The sequence below is a fragment of the Podarcis filfolensis genome (assembly GCF_964270895.1).
Source record: "Podarcis filfolensis genome assembly, chromosome: 1".
NCBI lineage: Eukaryota > Metazoa > Chordata > Lepidosauria > Squamata > Lacertidae > Podarcis > Podarcis filfolensis.
The window spans coordinates 105862715-105884821 of NC_139604.1; the positions used below are offsets into that span (position 1 = coordinate 105862715).

A 22107-nucleotide genomic window follows, 5' to 3' on the forward strand; every position below is an offset into this window, starting at 1 on the left:
TGCGCCCCTCCCCGGGCTTTTTCGCGGGACGGAGAGAGTTGCCATAGCAATAGCAGGAAGCAGCGCAGAGGGGCGGGGGGCAGGCAGCCAATCCGCGCCCGGAGGGGCGTGGTGGTGGGCGTCCAGGTAGCTCCTTCCAACGCGAGCCGGGGGGCGGTGGTTTCTTGGCTGACGCGCCTCGGCGGGCGGGGCGTGGTGACGTGCGCCGTGGAGGCAAACCTTGAGCTGGCAACATGAGCCGCGAAAGGTGAGCGCAAGAGGAAGAAAGTCCGGCGAGGCGAGGCGTGCGCGCGGGGGGCGCTCGCTGAGGGAAGAGTGAGGGATCCCCGAGCCCGCGCTGGTGGCGCTTGCTGCAGCTGGTGTCCCGCCGTCGGAGGAGGAACTTGTCGCTCAGCGCGCACTTCCTCGGCCGCTATGGTGAGCGGGGAGCCGGAGCTGGGAGAGAAGCGGACCGGGTACCGAGCCGAGCCCGACCTGCTGCAAGAGGCGAAGCCCGAGCCGGCGGACGCCGAGACGCCCAACGGGTCGGCGCCGGGGTCGGTGCCGGAGGTGCGCCTGACGCGGCGGCGCTGGGCAATCGTCTTCCTCTTCAGCGCCTATTCGTTCTGCAACGCTTTCCAGTGGATCCAGTACGGCAGCATCAGCGTCGTCTTCGCGCGCTTCTACGGCGTGACCCCTTTCGCCATCGACTGGCTCTCCATGTGCTACATGATCGTCTACATCCCGCTGCTCTTCCCGGTCGCCTGGCTGCTCGACAAGAAGGGGCTGCGCCTCATCGCCCTGGTGGGCTCCGCTCTCAACTGCGTGGGCGCCTGGGTGAAGACGGGCAGCACGAAGCCAAACCTCTTCCCCGTCACCGTCCTGGGACAGGTCGTCTGCTCGCTGGCCCAAGTCTTCATCCTGGGCATGCCGTCCCACATCGCTTCCGTCTGGTTTGGGTCCCGGGAGGTCTCCAGTGCCTGCTCCATCGCTGTCTTTGGTAACCAGGTAGGTGGCAAAATATTCAGGTATGCATTAAGACCCGGGTTCCCAAGTTGTGACCCACAGATCACCAGCTGTCCACAAGCTTTACTCAGATCCTTCGTAGTGTATCTGTGGCTGAAAATAGTAGATGGTGCATCGGTTGCCTTTTAATATTTGTACTGATTTTTAATTGCATTTGTATTGCGTTTGTATTTCTTATATTGTACTTTGTTGTGTTGCAGGTTGAAGTTTATAGAATTCAGATTGTGTCTTTCAAAACTTAGATACAGCTTTTCATTTATAAATGTATGACTCTCAAAGTGATTCAACTACAGCAGTTCAGCTGTAACAGCCACAACTAAAATAAAACTTCGATATCTACAATCAGGAAATGCCAGGGTAAAAAGGAAGGTCTTTGGGAAAGTGCCTGTTGTCAGTTTTCACTTGATCTCTACAGGGATCTCTGGTCACACCCACACCTTCCATTAAAAGCACATTTAATGGGGGGCCCTTTTTGTATTAATCATTGTGCATTCGCCACCAAAGCAGCCACTATGTGTCCTGGTGCCTCTTTCAGATCAATTGAGCAAGTTATCATGTCACTACAATGGCAACACCATCAAAATAAATAAATTAGTGGGTGGGGGCACAGAAGGGACAAAGTACGTTGAACCTTGTCCAACATACGGAAATGAAAGAAGCGATCAAAAATACAATTACAAATCATACAGCATTTATCACCATTATAATTGCTGCAATAGACAGAAGAATCATTGAGTGGTCCACCAATATTCTTAGCAGTGGTCCATGGTCAAACTGGGTTTGAGGACCAGCAAATTAAATAATATCAACTATTTCCATCTTGTTCAATAGTATAAGGTCAGAGAGAAAGAGATGAGGGGGGTTAGAGGAAAGGAGGTAGTCTTTTCCTCTACATAAGACCACATAACACCGGTCTTGAAAGATCTACATTAGCTCCCAGTATGTTTCTGAGCACAATTCAAAGTGTTGGTGCTGACCTTTAAAGCCCTAAACGGCCTTGGCCCTGTATACTGAAGGAGTGTCTCCACCCCCATCGTTCTGCCTGGACACTGAGGTCCAGCACCGAGTGCCTTCTGGCGGTTCCCTCGCTGCGAGAAGCCAAGTCACAGGGAACCAGGCAGAGGGCCTTCTTGGTAGTGGCACCTGCCCTGTGGAATGCCCTCCCATCAGATGTCAAAGAGAAGAACAACTACCAGACTTTGAGAAGACATCTGAAGGCAGCCCTGTTTACGGAAGCTTTTCATGTTTAAAAGACTACTGTATTTTAATATTTTGTTGGAAGCTGCCCAGAGTGGCTGGGGAAACCCAGCCAGATGGGCGGAGTATAAATAATAAATAATTATAATTATCATCTGATCTTGAGAGGGCTCATCCATGTTTTTGCTTGCCCCATGCCTAGAAAGGACAGGCCCACATGGTTTTCCACTTGACTCACTCTTTCTAGGCACAGGTCCAAGTAGTTTTCTCCATTCTCAGGGAAAACCTGCTCTTTATCTCTAAATTGGAGCAAACATCAATCCATTCCAGAGCAAACCCAAATTGCTACTTGCCATTGGCCCATCTGGGGTTCTAGTTTCCCTGCCAATCAGCTGACATCACACTGATCGGTGGGTGTCAGCTGGTGGGCAGGGGTGGTGGTGTTCAATTCTTCATTGGTGGTGTGCACTAGTTCCCTGCAGAGAACTGGTGTTCACAGATAATGCAACAGGATGGTACACTTAGTTCATTAGCTGATCGGGCAGGGTGGTGTTGGTGTTAAATTCTGGTCAGTTTGCCGGAACAAATCACTTTGCATTGAAACCCCTGTGATCAGGAAGGGGGTTGAATCAAAACTCCTGCTAAAACTACCCCCCCCCCCACTTTACTGATGTGCTTTGATGTTCCGACTTTGGGACTTCAAAACACCAAATAACATGATGCCGTTGTGATATCAGATGATTTACAGGCAGGCCACCCACCTCTCAGATTTGGTTTGAGAGACCAATCCTGATAAGGATCTGACCTGTGGAGCCAAACAGGTTCCCCGCCTGTGATCTACTTTGTAGGCTAAAAGCTTGCTAGCATAAAGGAATCACTAACCAGTGGAAAGTAACAGTGGCAAGTAAATCTAGATGTAAGACATGTGTTGCTATACTTCCTCAGGCATGTGCATAGCTGGTGCACAAGCCTAAATTAGGCATAAATGCTCCTGGCAAATCCTGGTGCAAGGCAGAACCCAGGAGGATGCCCAGACTGTGAGTCTGATTCTTCAAGGTGAGTACTACCCCATCCAAAACAGGCTGAATCCCTATTTCAGAGTCTGCATCCTTCCTGACTGGGAGTGCATGTATCTATTTTAGCTTCCATTTATTCATCCTCATCCAGCCCGTTACTGTCCCTAGGGATGTGCTTCTGCTAAAGTTCAGTACAGTGATACCTTGGTTTACAACCATAACCTGTTCCGGAAGTCTGGTTGTAAACCAAAACAGGTTGTAACCCAAGGCTCGCTTTCACCAATGGGGCCTCCAAAAAATAAAAATAAAAAATGGTTGTAATCCAAAAAAAGGGACACACACTTCAGGGTCTGATGTGGTTGTAATCCAAAACGGTTGCAAACCAAGGTACCACTGTACCTTTCCTAGCTAACAGCAGAAGTCTGGAACAGTGTTTCATGCTCTCCGAACAGCATAAGGTGTTTATTGTTACTGAATTTTCAGAACTTCCTTATGAAGTTAAAATAACAATCCAGTTATTTTGTGCAGTTTTTCCCCCTCTCTCTTTTATTTTACTTCATGCTGTATTTCTTACTGGTTTCTCATATATATATATATATATATATATATATACACACACACACACACACACACACACACATATACACCAACATTTATAATACTGCATGATTGTAGTAAAACCTCTACTCTGATAAATATTAAAATTATCAATAAAGACAGTTAAAAACAATTAGTGGCTCTCTTGTGATACTGGCAGCAGATCTGAGCTCTATACTTCCCCCTCCTTTCAAAATTGGCATTGTTATCAAAGGAGTGTCTTCCTAGGCAGGGGAAAATAAAGGAAATGTACGTGTACATCAAAGTACAATTGTCTCTGGTGAGTTTGTTTGTGCATGATGTGGCGGAAGCGTTCAATGTTCTCTATCCTTCCGCAGGGGTAGCCAGTGTAGAATCCAACAGATGCTCTAGGCTAGGACGACAATTCCCATCATCTGTGACCATGCTGGCCGGGGCCGGTGGGAGTCCAGCAATATCTGCAGACCACAGCATTGGCTACCCTTGCTCTAGTGCCGTCTCCCTAAATACTGATTCTGCTGCATCAAAGGGAATTCCCACATGCATTTGCTGCTTTTATCTTGATTAAGAGGGAATCCCAGGACTCTCCTGTCTTTGCGTTTGTGGTTAGCCTCACTGTGAAACTAAGGCCTTCATTTTAAATATAAGATCATGCAATTATCCCTCCAACCCTCAAAGACTGTGGGTTGTATTCAGCAATATGCTCTTCTGATCCTTCTGCCAATGCAAGCGTTTTAGCTAGCCGGTTGAAATGCTCTCCTTCCCCTCCCTGCCCAAAGCAAACGCTGTTCTGGAGTTCTCCAGAAACCCTCTAAGCCAATTTGGGTGGGTACCTGAGAAGAGGAGAGTTGGGGAAGCCACGTTGTTCAAGCAGAAGTCCTTGCCAAGGGCTCATTAGGTGAATCATACCCTATTAGGATAGTGAGAGGACCACAAGGCAGTTTATAATAAAAAACACAAAAATGCATAACATAGTAACAAACAAAAATAATGCCCTCCTTGCAGTTTAAAGGGCCATGTTTCTGTCAGAATAGGTAGAGAAGGTAGGTTTTTAATGTTTGATATTTTGTTGTCGTTTTATAATTTGTTGGAAGCTGCTTAGAAGGGCTGTGGAAACCCAGTCAGGTGGGCAGCAAGCAAACAAATAAATCTAGCTGCTTTATAATAGCTTGTATTTGGAACATTTTCTTTGCAACGAATGGCCACCATAGGGGATGTATTAGTACTCCTGCAAATTTGATAGATCCTCTTACTTGGAAATCTTTCTTTATTTTCTTGCCAAGTATGCTGCTCTCCAGTTGTTTGTCCTAGACAGAATATTATTGCTAGCATCTACTGTGCTCAATAATGATGTTCTTTTCTAAAATCAGGATATTACGGAGCTGAACAAGAGCAAACAAAATAAGTTTCCCTCCGGCTCCTGTATAAGAAATGCACTGTTTTCAGGTTCTTCCCCCTCACTGGTGTGGATTGCTGAAGGCAAAAGGGAAGTGCCTGATGCTGACATTGCGCAATAAGAAGATGCCTTGGCTTTCAGGCAGTCTTCCTGAGTTCTGCACACGCAGAAGATATAGGCATAATAATAGCTGTGAGCATTAAAAGTCAGTGTCGTTGGAAGCAAATGTTTCCATATGAAGGTGATGGTGAAGATTGCTGCACGCATTTGAAAGGAGATAAGTGTGTTTGTCTCACCGGACTGAAATTGCATGTCCTTAAGAATGATCTCTCAGATCAAGTACCATTGATGCATTTTAAATGGCTCTTCATAGCAGAGACACTTAACTTTGTAAAACTGTTTGAGCTGTTAGAGACCTAAGTCAGCAGCTGAACGGTTCCTCTGCCAGAGTTGTCTGGAAATGCACACATGCAGACAGAGAGAGAGAGGGAAGGAAAGAAAGAAAGAAAGAAAGAAAGAAAGAGCTCAAATAGAACTCAAAGATAGAACCTTTCTATGGGATTTGAGCATGGGTCGGCAAACTAAGGTCCGCGGGCCGGATCAGGCCCAATTGCCTTCTAGATCCGGCCCATGGAGGGTCCGGGAATCGCTGCATGGATCGCCAGCACGCATGTTCTTTCCCTCTCCCTCACACGGCTGCACTTTTCTCCTCAGGGATGGAGCAATCTTGTCCTATTCCGGGCTCCATTGACGGCGGGAGTTGGCTCACCCACCTGCCCACCTCAGCAGGGCGGTGCTGTGAAGGGGGCGTGTGATGCCTGTGGCCGGGTGCTGCTGCATTTTCCTTCTCCTCCTCCTCCCTCTCCCTCAGTCCTCCCTTCCTTCTTTCTCTGCGCCGCTTCCTCGCACGCTTTCTTCATCCCTCCCTTCCTCCTTCATTCCTCCCATGGCGTTCAGGCAGGTTGTTGCGGTGGCCACGGCCGCCGCTTGCGGGTTGGCAGGCAGCTCTGTCTTCACAGTGCCCCTCGGGAAGCAGTAGCAGCAGGTGGTGGGTAAAAGCTCTGACGACGCCTTGGTTCCCCTACCTCCGTCTGCGGCTCCTCTGCTGGGGCTGCTGCTTCTGCCTTCGCCGGCCAACGCAGCCTCCTACCCCGCCATGGCACCTGGCTGGCTGGAGAAGGCCAACTGCAGCTATTGGGACAACAACTGGGACAGGTAAAGCAAAGCATCTTCACGCCTCTTTGCGGCTGGGCAAAAAACGTTCTCTCCCCCCAAAAAAATATAGTTGGCCCCCCACAAGGTCTGAGGGACAGTCCCCCTGCTGAAAAAGTTTGCTAACCCGTGGATTTGAATGTGGGATCCCTCTTTTCCCTAAAGAGGGTACAGGTTACTGTAACAAAGAGTTGACTTTTGTAATTTTGCAACATTTGCGGCTGCTTCATGGTGTAACAGAGATACTTATGCAGTAGAAACATGTCAATGCGTTTGCCCGCTGCTTTGCACTTGGGCAGGGGTCCAGGGGATGCTGGCATATTTGGGGAGCATGTTGCCTTGGCATATTGCCTGTGCTGCATTTTCATGGTGCATTGTTTTAAGTATTTGATGTGACCAGAGCCTCTTTCTGCCAGATTTCACATGTCTCCTTGGTTGAAATAAAGTTGATTTATCTTTCTGATGTCTCACTCTGTTGGTAATTTTATTATAGTGCAGAACAAAATAGACTGCTGGCTGAAAGGATAAAGAAAACTCGAGGCCATTCCAAGTACAGGTTTACAGATGGCCAAGTTGGAACAAATAAGATAACAGTTAATACTAATACCAGCGGTCTTAAAAATTTCAGCGGCATCCTGTACTAGGCCAAAATTCAACGACTTTCCCAACGCTTATCTTCCATTCTGCTCAGTTTACTACATTATAATTGCAAAGCCCTGCAGCGTCTTTTGTGTTGGCACCAAGTGCACCAGACCCAGTCGCACTCCCCAAAATCCACCTCTGCTGATACTGAACTTGTAGAAGATACAGTAAATAAAACCTGAAAGGAAATGATCTTCTTTGCCAACAAGTAGTTACTGAAAGAGAAGGAATCAGTGAGGAGGAAGAGCAGATTGCCTTTCTATCTCTCACAATTTCCCCTGGTTCAGGTAGCTCAAGATAGCATCTAATTACCAACATTTATTCTAAAGGCTTGTCAGCTAGTGCGTTTGCCCCATTCTAAATAATCCCCACTTGTGCTTTTTCATTGTTTAAGTTATCACATGATTTCTTGGAACACACCACACACGATGTTGCAAGAGGGATCTATGAGACTCCTTCTGCTTCCCTGCTCTCCAGCTGAGTATCTTGACCTTAAACCCAGAATGCAAACACTGAGATAGGGAGACAATGTTTTTGGGTTGCCACTGGGGACGTGGTACATTAGACACATCTTGTAGACTTTGCTTTTGTTTCAAGGACAAAAGTCTGGATAGTATCTCTTATAAAATGTTTGATGCGATACCACAGAGTACTGTTCCTTGAGCTGTTCATAATGTTTTTAGTAGCCCTCTGCCTTTCAGCTAGGCTGTCATTTTGTTTAGAGGAATAATTTGTCTGGTACTGTAGTTTTTTCAGAGTTTGCTGTTGTGACCCAACATGTTTGACTTATGTTTGGTGGCTATCCAAAGTGGGCTTTGGTGTCAAATTTTTATTTTTTTATTTTTTATTTTGAATTTGTTTTTTATTTATTTGTTAACATTCTTATATTACATCGGTAAATGTTGTCATATTACATTACAGGACTTACTATAATATAATTTCCAACATGTATACAAAAATTATATACAAATTTTATATACCCAGAAAGAAACAAACAAAAAAAAAAGATGGAAAAAAATGAAACAAAAAAAAGAAAGAACAAAAAGAAAAACAACCCCCCCAAATCATATACATACCAACATACTAGACTTCCTGTCTATCCCATTGTATATTCCTTTTTTACAAATGAATGTACTCTTATTATTGTATATTTCTTTACATTTTATCTAATGCATTCCTATATCAATATGTGCTCTTAACTCTCAACTCATTCTCACTCCAACGTCAATCAAATGCTAGCATAGATAGCGGACCTATACTGTATTTTTGAACATATGTTTTATATCTATCCCACTTTTCCATAAATTTTTGTTTTGAATTGCCTCTCAGGGTATTTGTTAACTGTGCCATTTCAGCAAATTCTTGTAGCTTGTAATGCCAGTCCATTATTGTTGGGGCTTCTTGTTCCTTCCACCCCTTTGCCACCAAAGTCTGAGCTGCGGCCGTTGCATATAAGAATACCTCCCTAAAGGCCTTTGGGATGTCCCTGCCAACAATGCTTAACAGAAATGCCTCTGGTCTTTTTGAAAAAAGTTATTCCAAACATTTTTTTCAACTCCTTGTAGCCCCAGAACACTTCGTACATGTCCACCACATATGATACATGTCGCCATTACTCCCACCACACCTCCAACAAGTATTCGCTAAGTTTTTATACAACTTTGATAGTCTTGAGGGGGTGAGGTACCATCTGTGCTGCATCTTTTCTTTGATGTTATAACACGCCGTAAATTTCATATTTGTTCTCCAAAGCTCTTCCCATTCGGCCATCATTATTGGACGTCCAATGTCCTGTGCCCTTCTAATCATTGTTGCCTTAACCTCCTCCTCCTTAACTTCCCATTCCAGGAGGAGTCAATATATTCTCGAAAAATATGGTAACACTGAAGCTGAGCTTCTCTTGTTCTGGATTTGAACAACTCCAAAGCATCCTGGGGAGCTTTGGTCCTCTTTGCTTTCCCTTCTTACTCTTGCTGTGGTGGGTGTTAGAATCTGGACTCTTGCTGTTGTTTAGTCGTTTAGTCGTATCCAACTCTTCGTGACCCCATGGACCAGAGCACGCCAGGCACTCCTGTCTTCCACTGCCTCCTGCAGTTTGGTCAAACTCATGCTGGTAGCTTCAAGAACACTGTCCAACCATCTCGTCCTCTGTCGTCCCCTTCTCCTTGTGCCCTCCATCTTTCCCAACATCAGGGTCTTTTCCAGGGAGTCTTCTCTTCTCATGAGGTGGCCAAAGTATTGGAGCCTCAGCTTCAGGATCTGTCCTTCCAGTGAGCACTCAGGGCTGATTTCCTTAAGAATGGATAGGTTTGATCTTCTTGCAGTCCATGGGACTCTCAAGGGTCTCCTCCAGCACCATAATTCAAAAGCATCAATTCTTCGGCGATCAGCCTTCTTTATGGTCCAGCTCTCACTTCCATACGTAGTGAATCTGGACTCTTAGGTGAGAGCAAAAAAGGAGATTTTAAAGGACAGCAAGGCCAACTAGGGCTCATTATAATATTCATTTGCCAAAGATGCCCGCTACAGCATAAATGGAAGGTGGGGGAATGCATTTTTATGCTTTATTGCCTGTGAATGAGATGAAGGTGAGATGGGAGAGGAAGATCGTTAGGAAGATAAGATGGGTGAGGCAGAAACAAAAGCTGGGTGTTGGTCTGGATCTCCCACAAACCCTTAACCAAGAGGTGGCAAGGCTTTAATGTGTGGGGGGGGGGCAGGGGAGGCCATAGTGGTTTGTGAGACAAACCCCAATGCAACCATATGGCTGGATGAAGTGGAATAGTCTAATTACAGGAGACACTCCAGATTTGCCATTTACGATCTACAGTGGTACCTCGGGTTACATATGCTTCAGGTTACATATGCTTCAGGTTACAGACTCCGCTAACCCAGAAATAGTGCTTCAGGTTAAGAACTTTGCTTCAGGATGAGAACAGAAATCGTTCTCCGGCAGCGCAGCAGCCGCAGGAGGCCCCATTAGCTAAAGTGGTGCTTCAGGTTAAGAACAGTTTCAGGTTAAGTATGGACCTCCGGAACGAATTAAGTACTTAACCCGAGGTACCACTGTAATTGCTTCTAAAGTCCAGGGGAGAAAGTGGAGTGTGTGTTGTACAGTGGTACCTCAGGTTAAGTACTTAATTTGTTCCAAAGGTCCGTTCTTAACCTGAAACTGTTCTTAACCTGAAGCACCGCTTTAGCTAATGGGGTCTCCTGCTGCTGCTGTGCTGCCAGAGCCCAATTTCTGTTCTTATCCTGAAGCAAAGTTCTTAACCTGAAGCACTATTTCTGGGTTAGCGGAGTCTGTAACCTGAAACATATGTAACCTGAAGCGTATGTAACCTGAGGCACCACTGTATTCCAGCAGAGATGTGGCTCCTGAAGAAATGACTGGGTTTGTAAAACTAGATGCCAGCCTGAGGGGAAATTAAGCAACACTGAGACACAAATAGCCTGCATACCACTTTCTGCAGCGCATCTGTCAGCGCTTAGCTTGGGCCTGACTACAGTGCACTTATTTTTGGGATTGGTTGCACTTATGGCAATGGCACATCCAATCCCCACAACCCGCACGTACCAGGGACTTCCCCTCCTCTGCTCAAGGCTGCTGTCCATACATATGGATGACAGTGGGAATTGTGGAATAAGCAACGTTCTGGTAAGGCTTCATCAGATAGTTGCAGCCTTTACCATTCTGTATGAGTTTTACATGGCTGAAATATCTCCCTAGTGAGGAGGAAACAGGGTGTAGCCATGAGTCTTCTGTCCTTGTGGGTCTTGTAGTAGCCAGCAAAACCGGTGTGATTATTTATTTTACTATATCTTAGTGCTGCTTTTTAGAAAATTGTTTCCCAAAGAAGTTCATATTAAAAGAGAGGGAGGGAGGGGCATTGCTACCAGGCTTACAAAGACACAGCAGGGAAGGGGAGAGGATGGAAAAAATAGAGGAAGGAAATAAGTTCTTTAAGGCCAGAACAAAGAGGTGAAGAATAAGCAGGCATTTCTCTGTAGTTGAGTTTAGGCCATTTTCTGTTTATTTATTTGCTTGTTGATGTTTCCTTATTGAATAGTCTTTCGGGGGCTCTTGTTCCTTGGTGGATGTAGAGCATCTTCCCATCTTGCTTCTGCGGTCCTAGTGCAGCTGGCATTTGGAGTGGAGCATCCTTTCTGCAGGTTTCCTGCAGCTGCTCCTTCTCTGGCTGATGGATGGGACCCTCTTGGTCTCCCCTTGGCCATTACGCTATTTCTGGGAGGCTGGAGGAGCAGCTTCACAGCACCTTCCCATGGTGCCTTCAGCTGACCCTGGGCAACTAATTTAAAAAATGTTTCTGCTATCCTTTGGTTGGGGGTTTGATTCTCAAGTTCACTTTGGCAAGTTTCTGTGTCTTGGCAAATTGTGGAGAACAACACTACTTTTGAAATTCAGGTGACTGGTATTGCAAAATGTGTTTGTTTGATATTCCAACTACATTGCTTTGTTCCTACCTTGTTCTGGAGTGTCCCTTTGATCTGAGTGGTGCTTACTCATATATGGTTTCCCCACACTTGGAAACCTGTTTGGTTCCTGAATCTCTCCTCCTAGACAGTAGCCATTAGAAATCGACCCTGAGGCTGTACTTTTAGATCCACTTCCCTGTGAGTAAGCTTCATTGAACTCAGTGGGAATTTTCCATTTAAACATGGATAAGATTGCACTGTTAAGGAAAAAGAGACTGTAGGATAAACATTAAGCCAGTTTGACTTATAAAGGCCACAGGTTGGACCTGCAACAATCCCTCCCTGCAACATGCATTATTGTTCCTGGTCCCAGTCAACCACCTTCTTCTCTTCCAGGTCTCTCCATTCCCTTCCTTCTCCCTCTTGCTTTTCCACCCACCCCAACAGTGCACTTCATGCCCAGTGAACATGCTCAGCCATCACTGGGGTGCTTTTGGGTCCTATCTCTTTAGTCCCCCCCCCCCCTTTTGTATTTGTGCAAACTTTGGTGTTTCCCCAAGTTGGCTAATATTTCCTTTTTAGCATGTGGCTGGTGCGATTTTGATGACAGAAGTGATGGCACAGTTGCTTGAGTGCTGGAAATAAAGGAAGATGCTGCTCAGTGACTTGAACCTCTGAGATGAGTTGTGACCAGGTCAGAAGTCCTTTTTGAAAGTGCCATGTCATTGGCTGCTTGGTCGCAAGATGTGTTCGCATTTCCGGCTGTGCTTTCTTCTGTAGGAGTTATATCTGCCTTCCTTTCTTACTCTGCAGAATTTTTTAGCTGATGACCATGCTCCCTGTGGTATTCTGCTTTCCCCCTGAATAGCTCCGTGTTTATGCATTTCTGCATGTGGTTATTTCAGATGTTCAGTCCATAAAGGCTTACTACAAACTCTGCTAAAGCTGTTTTTCTTTTCTTTTTTTAAATGAAGTTCAAATTGCTTTTCTAAATGGAGTCCTTTGTGCTATATTAGAAAGCAATATACATTATTTGTGTGTGGTGAGGTTGAGTCAGTCTATTTGTGTTTTGTGCAAACCAGCCTGGAAAGGAGGGTGGAGGGATTGTGGTACTTGGAGGGTGTTTGTCCAGCAGTGGTTTTGCTGGTACCACTGGTCATATACTTCCTCCACGAAGGCAGTGCTTACATGGGAAAGGATCACGTGCCCACTTCCATGTTTAGTAGGGGAAATGCATCCACTTACACACACATGTATTTTTGGTTGGGGTTACCCTCTATCTATGCTGTGGTCCAAGGGACGCGGGTGGCGCTGCGGGTTAAACCACAGAGCCTAGTACTTGCCGATCAGAAGGTCGGCGGTTCGAATCCCCGCAACAGGATGAACTCCCATTGCTCGGTCCCTGCTCCTGCCAACCTAGCAGTTCGAAAGCACGTCAAAGTGCAAGTAGATAAATAGGTACCGCTCCGGCAGGAAGGTAAACGGCAGTTCCGTGCGCTGCTCTGGTTTGCCAGAAGCGGCTTAGTCATGCTGGCCACATGACCCAGAAGCTGTACGCTGGCTCCCTCGGCCAACAGAGCGAGATGAGCGCCGCAAGCCCAGAGTTGGCCACGACTGGACCTAATGGTCAGGGGTCCCTTTACCTTATGCTGTGGTCCACTGAAAATCACTCCCAATATCCCAACTCCAATGCCTATAATTAAATAAAGGGGGGGGGAATCACAGATATCTTACACTGGGTGTCTGGGGAAATAAAACAAATGAAAGTATAAGATGTATTTGTGTTTGAGTAGAGCTGAAGCATGACTGGAGAAAATAGGGCAAAGTGCAGTGGGGTGTCAAGTAAGGCTATATGCACCACTTGAAAAGAGAGGTGATGTCTCTTGCCTTTGCATTCATTTCCTTCCAAAAATCCTGAAAGGCCTGGCAGAGCTCATTAATTCTTTTTCTCACTGACAGACATTTCAGGCTCATTTTAATTGTGGACAAAAAGTTTTCTGGAAAATCCTTCTAGGAGGTGCAATCATAAGGATTGCCAGGATGTGTGAGACTTTGGCTGCTTTGAGAAGTAATGCTCAAACCTTTTCATTTTGCTTTTGTCTGTAATAAAAAAAGAAGTGAAAAAGCAAGATTGACTTTAATGTATTTTTAGGGGGCTTCTTTCTGCTTTTTTACTCTTCGTTTAACAGTGTTCACAAAACACTGGGTAGTAGACAACTGAGTTTTACTTAGAGCAGACCTGTTGAAATTAATGGACCTAAGTTAACCTTATTAATTAATTTCAATGGATGCACTCTGAGTACAGGGACATGGGTGGCGCTGTGGTCTAAACCACTGAGCTTAGGGCTTGCCGATTGGAAGGTTGGCGGTTCGAATCCCCGCGACGGGGTGAGCTCCCTTTGCTCGGTCCCTGCTCCTGCCAACCTAGCAGTTTGAAAGCACATCAAAGTGCAAGTAGATAAATAGGTACCGTTCCGGCAGAAAGGTAAACGTCGTTTCTGTGCACTGCTCTGGTTTCACCAGAAGTGGCTTAGTCATGCTGGCCACATGACCCGGAAAAACTGCGGAGAAACGTCGGCTCCCTCGGCCAGTAAAGCGAGATGAGCGCTGCAACCCCAAAGTTGTTCCTGACTGGACTTAACTGTCAGTGGTCCTTTACCTTTTCCTTTTACTCGTGAGTAATGCTATGTTGAATGCTACCTGATGTATCCAAGTTAAAAGTTGTTCTTAGAGCCTGTTGTGGAAGGAACTATATGGGCAACTGTCTCTGAACCACATGCAAAGTGCAGGATTGCCCGTCATGATAGTGAAGAAATTTGACCAAATTTCTTTTATCCTAACCACCAGCTGAACATGTAAAAACAGAAGAAATGACAAGAGGAATATTTAAATTTTAGGTTTGCTCTGATCTACTATTGCATGCTGGACTGTGGGAGGAAGTAGCTGGAATCAGTTTTAGGATTTGCTATAGCTGTAGATCAGGGATGGGGGACCTCCAAGTATTCCATGGACTCCAACTCCCAGCCAGTGTTGCCAGTGGCCTAATTTCCTTTTCAAGTAAAGGCTCAGATCTGTATGCTTTCCTCACAGCTATACAGAAATTAAGCTGGTTGTCTTCTTTTGGGGACCTTGGGAATTGTTGTTGTTGTTGTTTAGTCGTTCAGTCGTCTCCGACTCTTCGTGACCCCATGGACCAGAGCACGCCAGGCACTCCTGTCTTCCACTGCCTCCTGCGGTTTGGTCAAACTCATGCTGGTAGCTTCGAGAACACTGTCCAGCCATCTCGCCCTTCTCCTTGTGCCCTCAATCTTTCCCAGCATCAGGGTCTTTTCCAGGGAGTCTTCTCTTCTCATGAGGTGGCCAAAGTATTGGAGCCTCAGCTTCACGATCTGTCCTTCCAGTGAGTACTCAGGGCTGATTTCCTTAAGAATGGATAGGTTTGATCTTCTTGCAGTCCATGGGACTCTCAAGGGTCTCCTCCAGCACCATAATTCAAAAGCATCAATTCTTTGGCGATCAGCCTTCTTTATGGTCCAGCTCTCACTTCCATACATCACTACTGGGAAAACCATAGCTTTTACTATACGGACCTTTGTTGGCAAGGTGATGTCTCTACTTTTTAAGATGCTGTCTAGGTTTGTCATTGCTTTTGAGAGGAGTTGAACAGAGTGACCTGAATAGAAGCGGCAACTTTTAGTTGTGGTCTAAAACATGGCACAATAGTTTATGATGCCACTGAGCCATCAAAAAGTTTACTCTATCCTTGGGCAGGGCACTTACCTTTGAGTTTGTTTGTTTCCAGTCCACAAAGTGGATGCACTTGCCTATTTGTAGGGCCCTTTTCCAGGATGAGCATGATAAGCAGTTTGAAGTGCTTCTCACAATGAAATTGCTAGTGGCAAAATTCTCTTTTTAATTGTCCCACGCACTGAAGTGGGATATGTTGTGCATTACATTATAGCAGGGACTGCAATCTGTTCCCAGTATAAAAAAACTGGCAGTGATCTAACCATTTTCATTGGAGGGAAGGGCCAAAGTTGTGGAGCTTTTTTTAGGGGCCAACATTACATTCGGTGATCACTTTCTTTCATCCCGCGAGCTACCTGATAGACACCACGGCATTATAGCTTTCAGTTGTGGCTCTGTCATTCATATAAATGATCTGAGTTTCAGGAATCTCTGCCCACATTTGTCTCACTATGATAATAGCTCCAAAGCAGCCCAGGTGTGGAATGATAAGAGGGACTTTCAGGGTGATGCCTGGCAAATGAAGATCTCCAGCAAACATTGTGGGAGTTAATGATTTGTAAGTTTAGATGGTATTATTGGTTTCACAATTGAAAACAAGTTAATATATTGAAAGGTCAAACATGACACAGTCCATAATTTGAATTTCTCCACCATAACATGAGGAACTATTTAGTTTTCACAATTTATTTTGTAACGCATTTGTCATATATGTTTGTAATAACAATTATATATTTCAGTTTTCCTAAGTTCTGCTCCTTTTCACAGTTATTGTGAAATAGCTGGTAATACCAACAAAACAGAAGCGATGTATTCTGGTTCTGTGTTTAAACAGCAGTCCCTAGAGTTGGTTGTGACAGAGCAGGGCACGTTAACCTAAATATGCAAGTCAAGTCTTCCATGTAGAAAAGCAAAGCTTTGATTCCACCTTCATACAAGATAAGCGAGACACAGCCATGCAGCCTGCATAGCAGTCACAAATGCTGAAAGTCTGGCCTGAGAGCGCACCATCGTCTGTAAAAGAGAGAATAAGTTTTTCCAGTTCACTTAGTCTATTTAGAGTAGACTTCTTGTGAAGGAATGCCCAGTTAGACAAGAAGGTGGGACCTGCCACAAAATACTACGTTGTCTTTTTATCTCACAATAGGAATGTTTATAAGAAGGGAAGAGTCTGTTAAATTAGGTCAGTGGCCCATCTAGGCCACAATCCTGTTCTCTTAGTGGTAAATCAAATGTTTAGGGGAAATGCAAAAGCAGCACCTGAATGCAACATCACTGCCTCCTTGCGATTCCCAGAATCTGTTCAGCCAACCTGCTACAACCTCCCCCAGCAGAGCAGCCATCTCCACACCAAATTCCCAGTTTCTGTTTCCCAATGTGAGTATGCTTAGTCCTTATTGGACAGGCTCCCCCTCACACCTAAGTTGGCCAATATCTCTCTTTAGTTTCTCAGCACCCCTGTTTTGGATCAGTTTCTGTTGGCACTCACCACCTGAGTTTGCTCTTAAAGGGAGTGAGGTACTGTATTAACTAAGCCCATTCTCCCTGTGTCTCAGATAGGAGAACTGACATGCTGGGATGTCACAGCGTGTACAATATTAGGTTCATCCGTATTTGTTAGCTACAGGGTTGATATGAAGTACCCATCCTTATCGACTCATATGAATATCTTTAAAAAGGATGCCTAGTTTTGGATTTCCTCTTTGAAAAGGCTTTGCATTTTAAAATTTAAGAAAGAAATTAACCCTGTTGTGTATTTAGGGCGGCAATGTAATTATATATAGGGCTGAGGCACAGAGTGCTAGGACACCTTAAGGCTCAGTGCATCCTAGTGCAATGAGCCCTGGTTGAAAGTCCTTTGCTGTATAAAATTGTGAGAGTTCACAGGAGGCAGCCTAAAAAACTTCCTGACAATGGGGAGCTCATCTGGGCTTAAACCTCACAACCTTTAGAAAACACTTTGATGCATTTTTATTCTTTCAAGCCTTCAGTAAGAATATGTAGCTTTTGCTTAAGATGTCAAAAGGTTTTTGCTTATGTATCTTAGTCATGTTGATGTTCTATAATTTCATCATTGTTATGGGTGTTATGGTCCTCTGTACACTGTTTGGGGTTTTGCTCAGTTGAATAGGTATATTCACATGCAAATTGTTATTAACTGATGTCAATTTGAGAGTTAACATAAGAGGAACCCTCCTGGATTCAGCCAGAGGCTCTTCTAGTCCAGCATCCTGTTTTCATAGTGGCTAACCAAATGACTATGTAAAGTCTGTTAGGATATGAGCACAACAGCATTCTTCTTACTTATGATTCCTAACAATTTGTAGTTGAAGGCACACTGCTTCAGTCCTAAGGGCTGTATTTTACTAGTGCCTGGCTTCAAATGAATGTTGGGTGGGCTTAATACTGTTTAGCCAAGTGTATCCAAATGCTTGGATATTTGTGCATACTCCGCCAGCTTAAACTGTGGAATTTGGCTTTAGCTGGTGAAGCTAGCATAAGCAGAATTGATAGCTTTAGAGTTCTAAGCCTTTATAGGATTTGTTAATCATAAAATGGTAGAGTTGGAAGGTACTAACCCAATGCATAATGTTGCTCCTGTCAGGATAAGTGGCAGTCCTGCAATGATCACTTCTTATGGCTTTTGGTAAAATATGAGATGAAGTAGATTTAAAACAACCTCCTCCGTAGACCGTAGATAAGTTTACTGGACTAGACAAGTGTGAGAGATGACAAACACCATCTGATGATGTTTTCTGTGTTTAGCTTGGCATTGCAGTGGGTTTCCTCCTGCCTCCAGTTCTGGTTCCCGATGTGGAAGAGGAGGAGAAGCTGGCCTATCATATTAGCATCATGTTTTTTATGACTGCAGCTGTGGCGACAGCACTCTTCATCTTAGTAGCTTTTGGTAAGTAGATTTAAGTGGGATACAGTTTAAGGCTGATTTATAAGTCACGTTTGGACACTGTGTGAACTCCGGAAATCGTGAACTTCTCTTTTTGACACCTGCTTCCTGTAAATATGTACTGTCTGGAAATAGGAAATCCATATGACAAACCTCTAGGTGAGAATGATGACTAAAGTTTGCACCAGATAGGTTTATTCTTTTCTGAAATCGGCTTCTCATCAGCTAATCACCAGGGCTTGCAAAGTGCCATACACATGCCATGCAAGCAGCGGTGATCAGTTGATTGCTGAAGCTTCCATGGCTTCATCGCCATCTGATCACTCATAAGGGCCAAAGGAGATCATGTGACATCAGGTGATTGACAGGCTGAGGCCCCACCCATCTGTCAAAATCAGCCCACGGGATGAGGGAAACAAGTTCTCAGCCCCTGCTCTGCAAGGTTCTTTGCCAATGCCTCTCTGTTTCTTCTGCAGAGTCGGGCACAGCATCCAATCCATTCCTAACTTCTGGTTCTGTGCTCTTTCCATAGTGTTCAAAGAAAAGCCTGCACATCCCCCGAGCCGGGCCCAAGCCTTGATCCACACAGCATCACCTGAGGAATATTCCTATCTGCAATCTATTGTCCGTCTGTTTCGCAATGTGAACTTTGTGCTTCTAATAGTCAGTTATGGTAAGGTTCCTTTCCTGCTGATAAGAAGCAGCCAACATGACAGTTTCTCTGTCATTCATTCGTTTTCTTTAATTCTTAGGCTGCCTTTGTGCCATATAGTACTCAAGGCAGCGAGCTTAAGTATAAAACAGCAACTCCTTTTGTAATAAGCCATCCTTTTAAAAAAACAACAACGCAGAAAACATTCCAAGTTGAGTTAAAGATAAATTCTGCTTTTAGAAAGACACATACCAAAGCTTCTAATTTCCTTTAAGACAGTCTGCAACTAATATTTGTGTGAGGAAAGAGGACAGTCAGAACCACATCCCACGATCAGTTGTGATTTGTGTTCCCCTTTCTGTTAGACCCACCTATGTAAAAGGTTGTAACTTTTTATTAAGAAGAAAGCTTCCTTGTACTTAGTCTTGACAGAAGACTCTTGCTGCTGTCAGCACCATCATCAAAATGTTTAGAGGCACTCCTCTGATTTCTTCATGTGTCAGTATTGAAGACACAATGAACATTTCTCTTCCACCCCACTTTATTCCACTGCTTTAAATGCTAAACTCCATAATAAACAGTTAGCTAACTTTGATAAACAACAACAACAACAACTCTGAGCATATGCAATTTCATATTTTTAACTCAATCAGTCAGTTGAATATGAAGATTGAAACTGGAAACTCTATTTGCCAACACAGTACAGAGGGACAGCTTTAAAACAAGTACCGTATTTTTCACTCTATAAGACGCACCAGACCACAAGACGCACCTAGATTTTGTAGAAGGAAAACAAGAAAAAAAATATTCTGAATCTCAGAAGCCAGAACAGCAAGAGGGATCGCTGTGCAGCGAAAGCAGCAATCCCTCTTGCTGTTCTGGCTTCTGGGATAGCTGCGCAGCCTGCATTCGCCCCATAAGGCGCACACACATTTCCCCTTACTTTTTAGGAGGGGAAAAGTGCGTCTTAGAGAGCAAAAAAATACGGTATTTTTCTTCCTAATTTTGCAAACACACACACCAAAAAACCTTTAACAAACAGGCAACTCAGAGAAAATAAAAAGGAAGGGAAAGTTTTTGAATAGAATATGAAGAAACCTCCTTTGAGGAAGCATCTATAAACAGGGAGGAGTTGTAAAGTTCTGTGGAAATGTGTGGGCAGGGTTCAGCTGAGGAGTCCTGTCAGCAGAAGCCCTAAGCAAAGACTTTCACTTGCACAGTAGGCCTGTCCCGCCCTCCTCCTGCACACACACACTCTGCCCCAAAATTGACTCAGGAGTTGGGTGGGAGTACCCACAGGGACAGCATGTGGCAGGGGGAATTATTCCGTCCGACAAGCTGAAATGCTTGCCCAGACAGAATCAAAGCCTCATAATTCCTCCCAATGTCTTCAGCTCAACAGAAGTCTCAGTTATGGGCCCTAGCACAGCAAGAGTGATTTGATGGTTGTGTTCAGTTCTCTCTCCACAGTAACAGAAAAGATTGATATGTCTCCTGTTCTCTATGGGTTCTCTCTAGCTCTAGACAACAACCACCTTATTTGTTTATTTGAAGGATCAGGGTATGCAGTGTTATAAAGACAGCCCTCTCATTGCTCTGAGAGCTCTGGCTCCAGTTCTGCTATGTAGCCAAAGGAGTGATTGGGTGGTTTGGCTTCCTGGCTGAAAGAGATGGAGTAATTTTTGGGGTGTCTTTTTTTCCTTCCTCCTGTGCACAGTGCAGAAGATGTCTTGAGTGGGAATACAGTTTGCAGAGTGTTCCTGCTTCTCCCTAATCCCTCCAGATCCAGTACTGTACTGCAGAGTCTTTTGCATTCAGGCATCTCTGCTGCTCTGAGCATCACAATTAGTTGCTAGAGACAGTCCTACTATTGTTCCGCATTTGAATTCTTTTAAGGAAATAGAGACGCACGACTTTCAGACAGAAAGTCTTCTCTCTCTTTTTTGTCCCTGTCATTCAGTGGAACGGAATTCAGAAGAAAGAGGCAGGGATCAGTTACGGATTAAAGCAGTTCCAAAAAAAGGATGGAAATGGATCTTCCTGAGAGCATTTCTCACATTTAGGCCATTTAGTTATTATTAGTGTTAAATTTGTTGATTGCATTATCTTGCCCAGGGCAGCCCAAAGCAATGTATAGCCAGTTATTATATACTAGTTACAGGTAGGTAGCCGTGTTGGTCTGCCGTAGCCGAAACAAAATAAAATAAATATTAAAAAAATATAAAAATTCCTTCCAGTAGCACCTTAGAGACCAACTATAAGTTAGTTATGGGACGCAGGTGGCGCTGTGGGTAAAACCTCAGCGCCTAGGACTTGCCGATTGCATGGTCGGCGGTTCGAATCCCCGCGGCGGGGTGAGCTCCCGTCATTCGCTCCCAGCTCCTGCCCACCTAGCAGTTTGAAAGCACCCTTAAGTGCAAGTAGATAAATAGGTACTGCTTTATAGCGGGAAGCTAAACGGCGTTTCCGTGTGCTGCTCTGGTGACGGTTCGCCGGAGCAGCGTCATCACACTGGCCACGTGAGCCGGAAGTGTCTGCAGACAGCGCTGGCTCCCGGCCTCTAGAGTGAGATGAGCGCACAACCCTAGAGTCTGTCAAGACAGGTCCGTACGGGCAGGGGTACCTTTACCTTTACCTATAAGTTAGTTATTGGTATGAGTTTTCGTGTGCATGGTTTCTGAAGAAGTGTGCATGCACACGAAAGCTCATACCAATAACTAAATTGGTCTCTAAGGTGCTACTGGAAGGATTTTATTTATTTATTTATTTATTTATTTTGTTTCAGTTATTATGTGTTATGATTTATGTATTCAATTTATATCCTGCCCTTCCTCCCAGAGTATCCTAGGGTTTTTCCAGTCTATAGTTTTGAAAACTATTCCTTTTAACCTCTTTCCCAGCCTCCTTTCACAGATAAGCAGGTTGAAAACATCCAAAACAACCAAATATTTCATATATCTTGGACTATATAGAGGCAGCTTGTCACTTATCTCCCTCCCTCCAGATAATCATTCCACAGCTGCACTGCTGTGGCTACATTGGACTTAAATGTTGCTAGGTGTGTGTGGGGGAATTGTGGGGGGTGAATCTTGCTTTGGATTAAACTGTGACAGGGAGCAGGTAGGTGTAGCAGTAGCATGCCTGGAACAGGGATAGCCAACTCTCAGTTCGGGGGCTTCATCTGGCCTCCACAAGCAATTTTTTCCACCCTTTCCCAAGACTCTGCCAATGGTTCAAACTCTAATAAGGTTCAAACAAACAAACAAAAAGCACTAGGGGAGAAAGGGACATGACAGAACTTTCTCTAATGAGCAGTTAGCCA

General features: G+C 44.7%; 1 protein-coding gene across 3 annotated transcripts in view; it reads left to right on the forward strand.

Moving 5' to 3' along the window:
* The first annotated feature begins 124 nt into the window (after positions 1–124).
* The window catches only part of FLVCR2 (FLVCR choline and putative heme transporter 2), a 48425-nt gene continuing 26442 nt past the window's right edge, over positions 125–22107 (forward strand). Inside the window, exons 1-3 of one of the 3 annotated variants that reach the window (XM_083616238.1) lie at positions 125–987; positions 17995–18136; positions 18666–18806. In XM_083616238.1, the coding sequence (XP_083472364.1) occupies positions 415–987; positions 17995–18136; positions 18666–18806 (856 nt within the window). In that variant the 5' untranslated portion in view covers positions 125–414. The remainder of the gene's footprint in view (positions 988–17994; positions 18137–18665; positions 18807–22107) is intronic. The other 2 variants (XM_083616237.1, XM_083616239.1) reach the window with 2 other exon arrangements.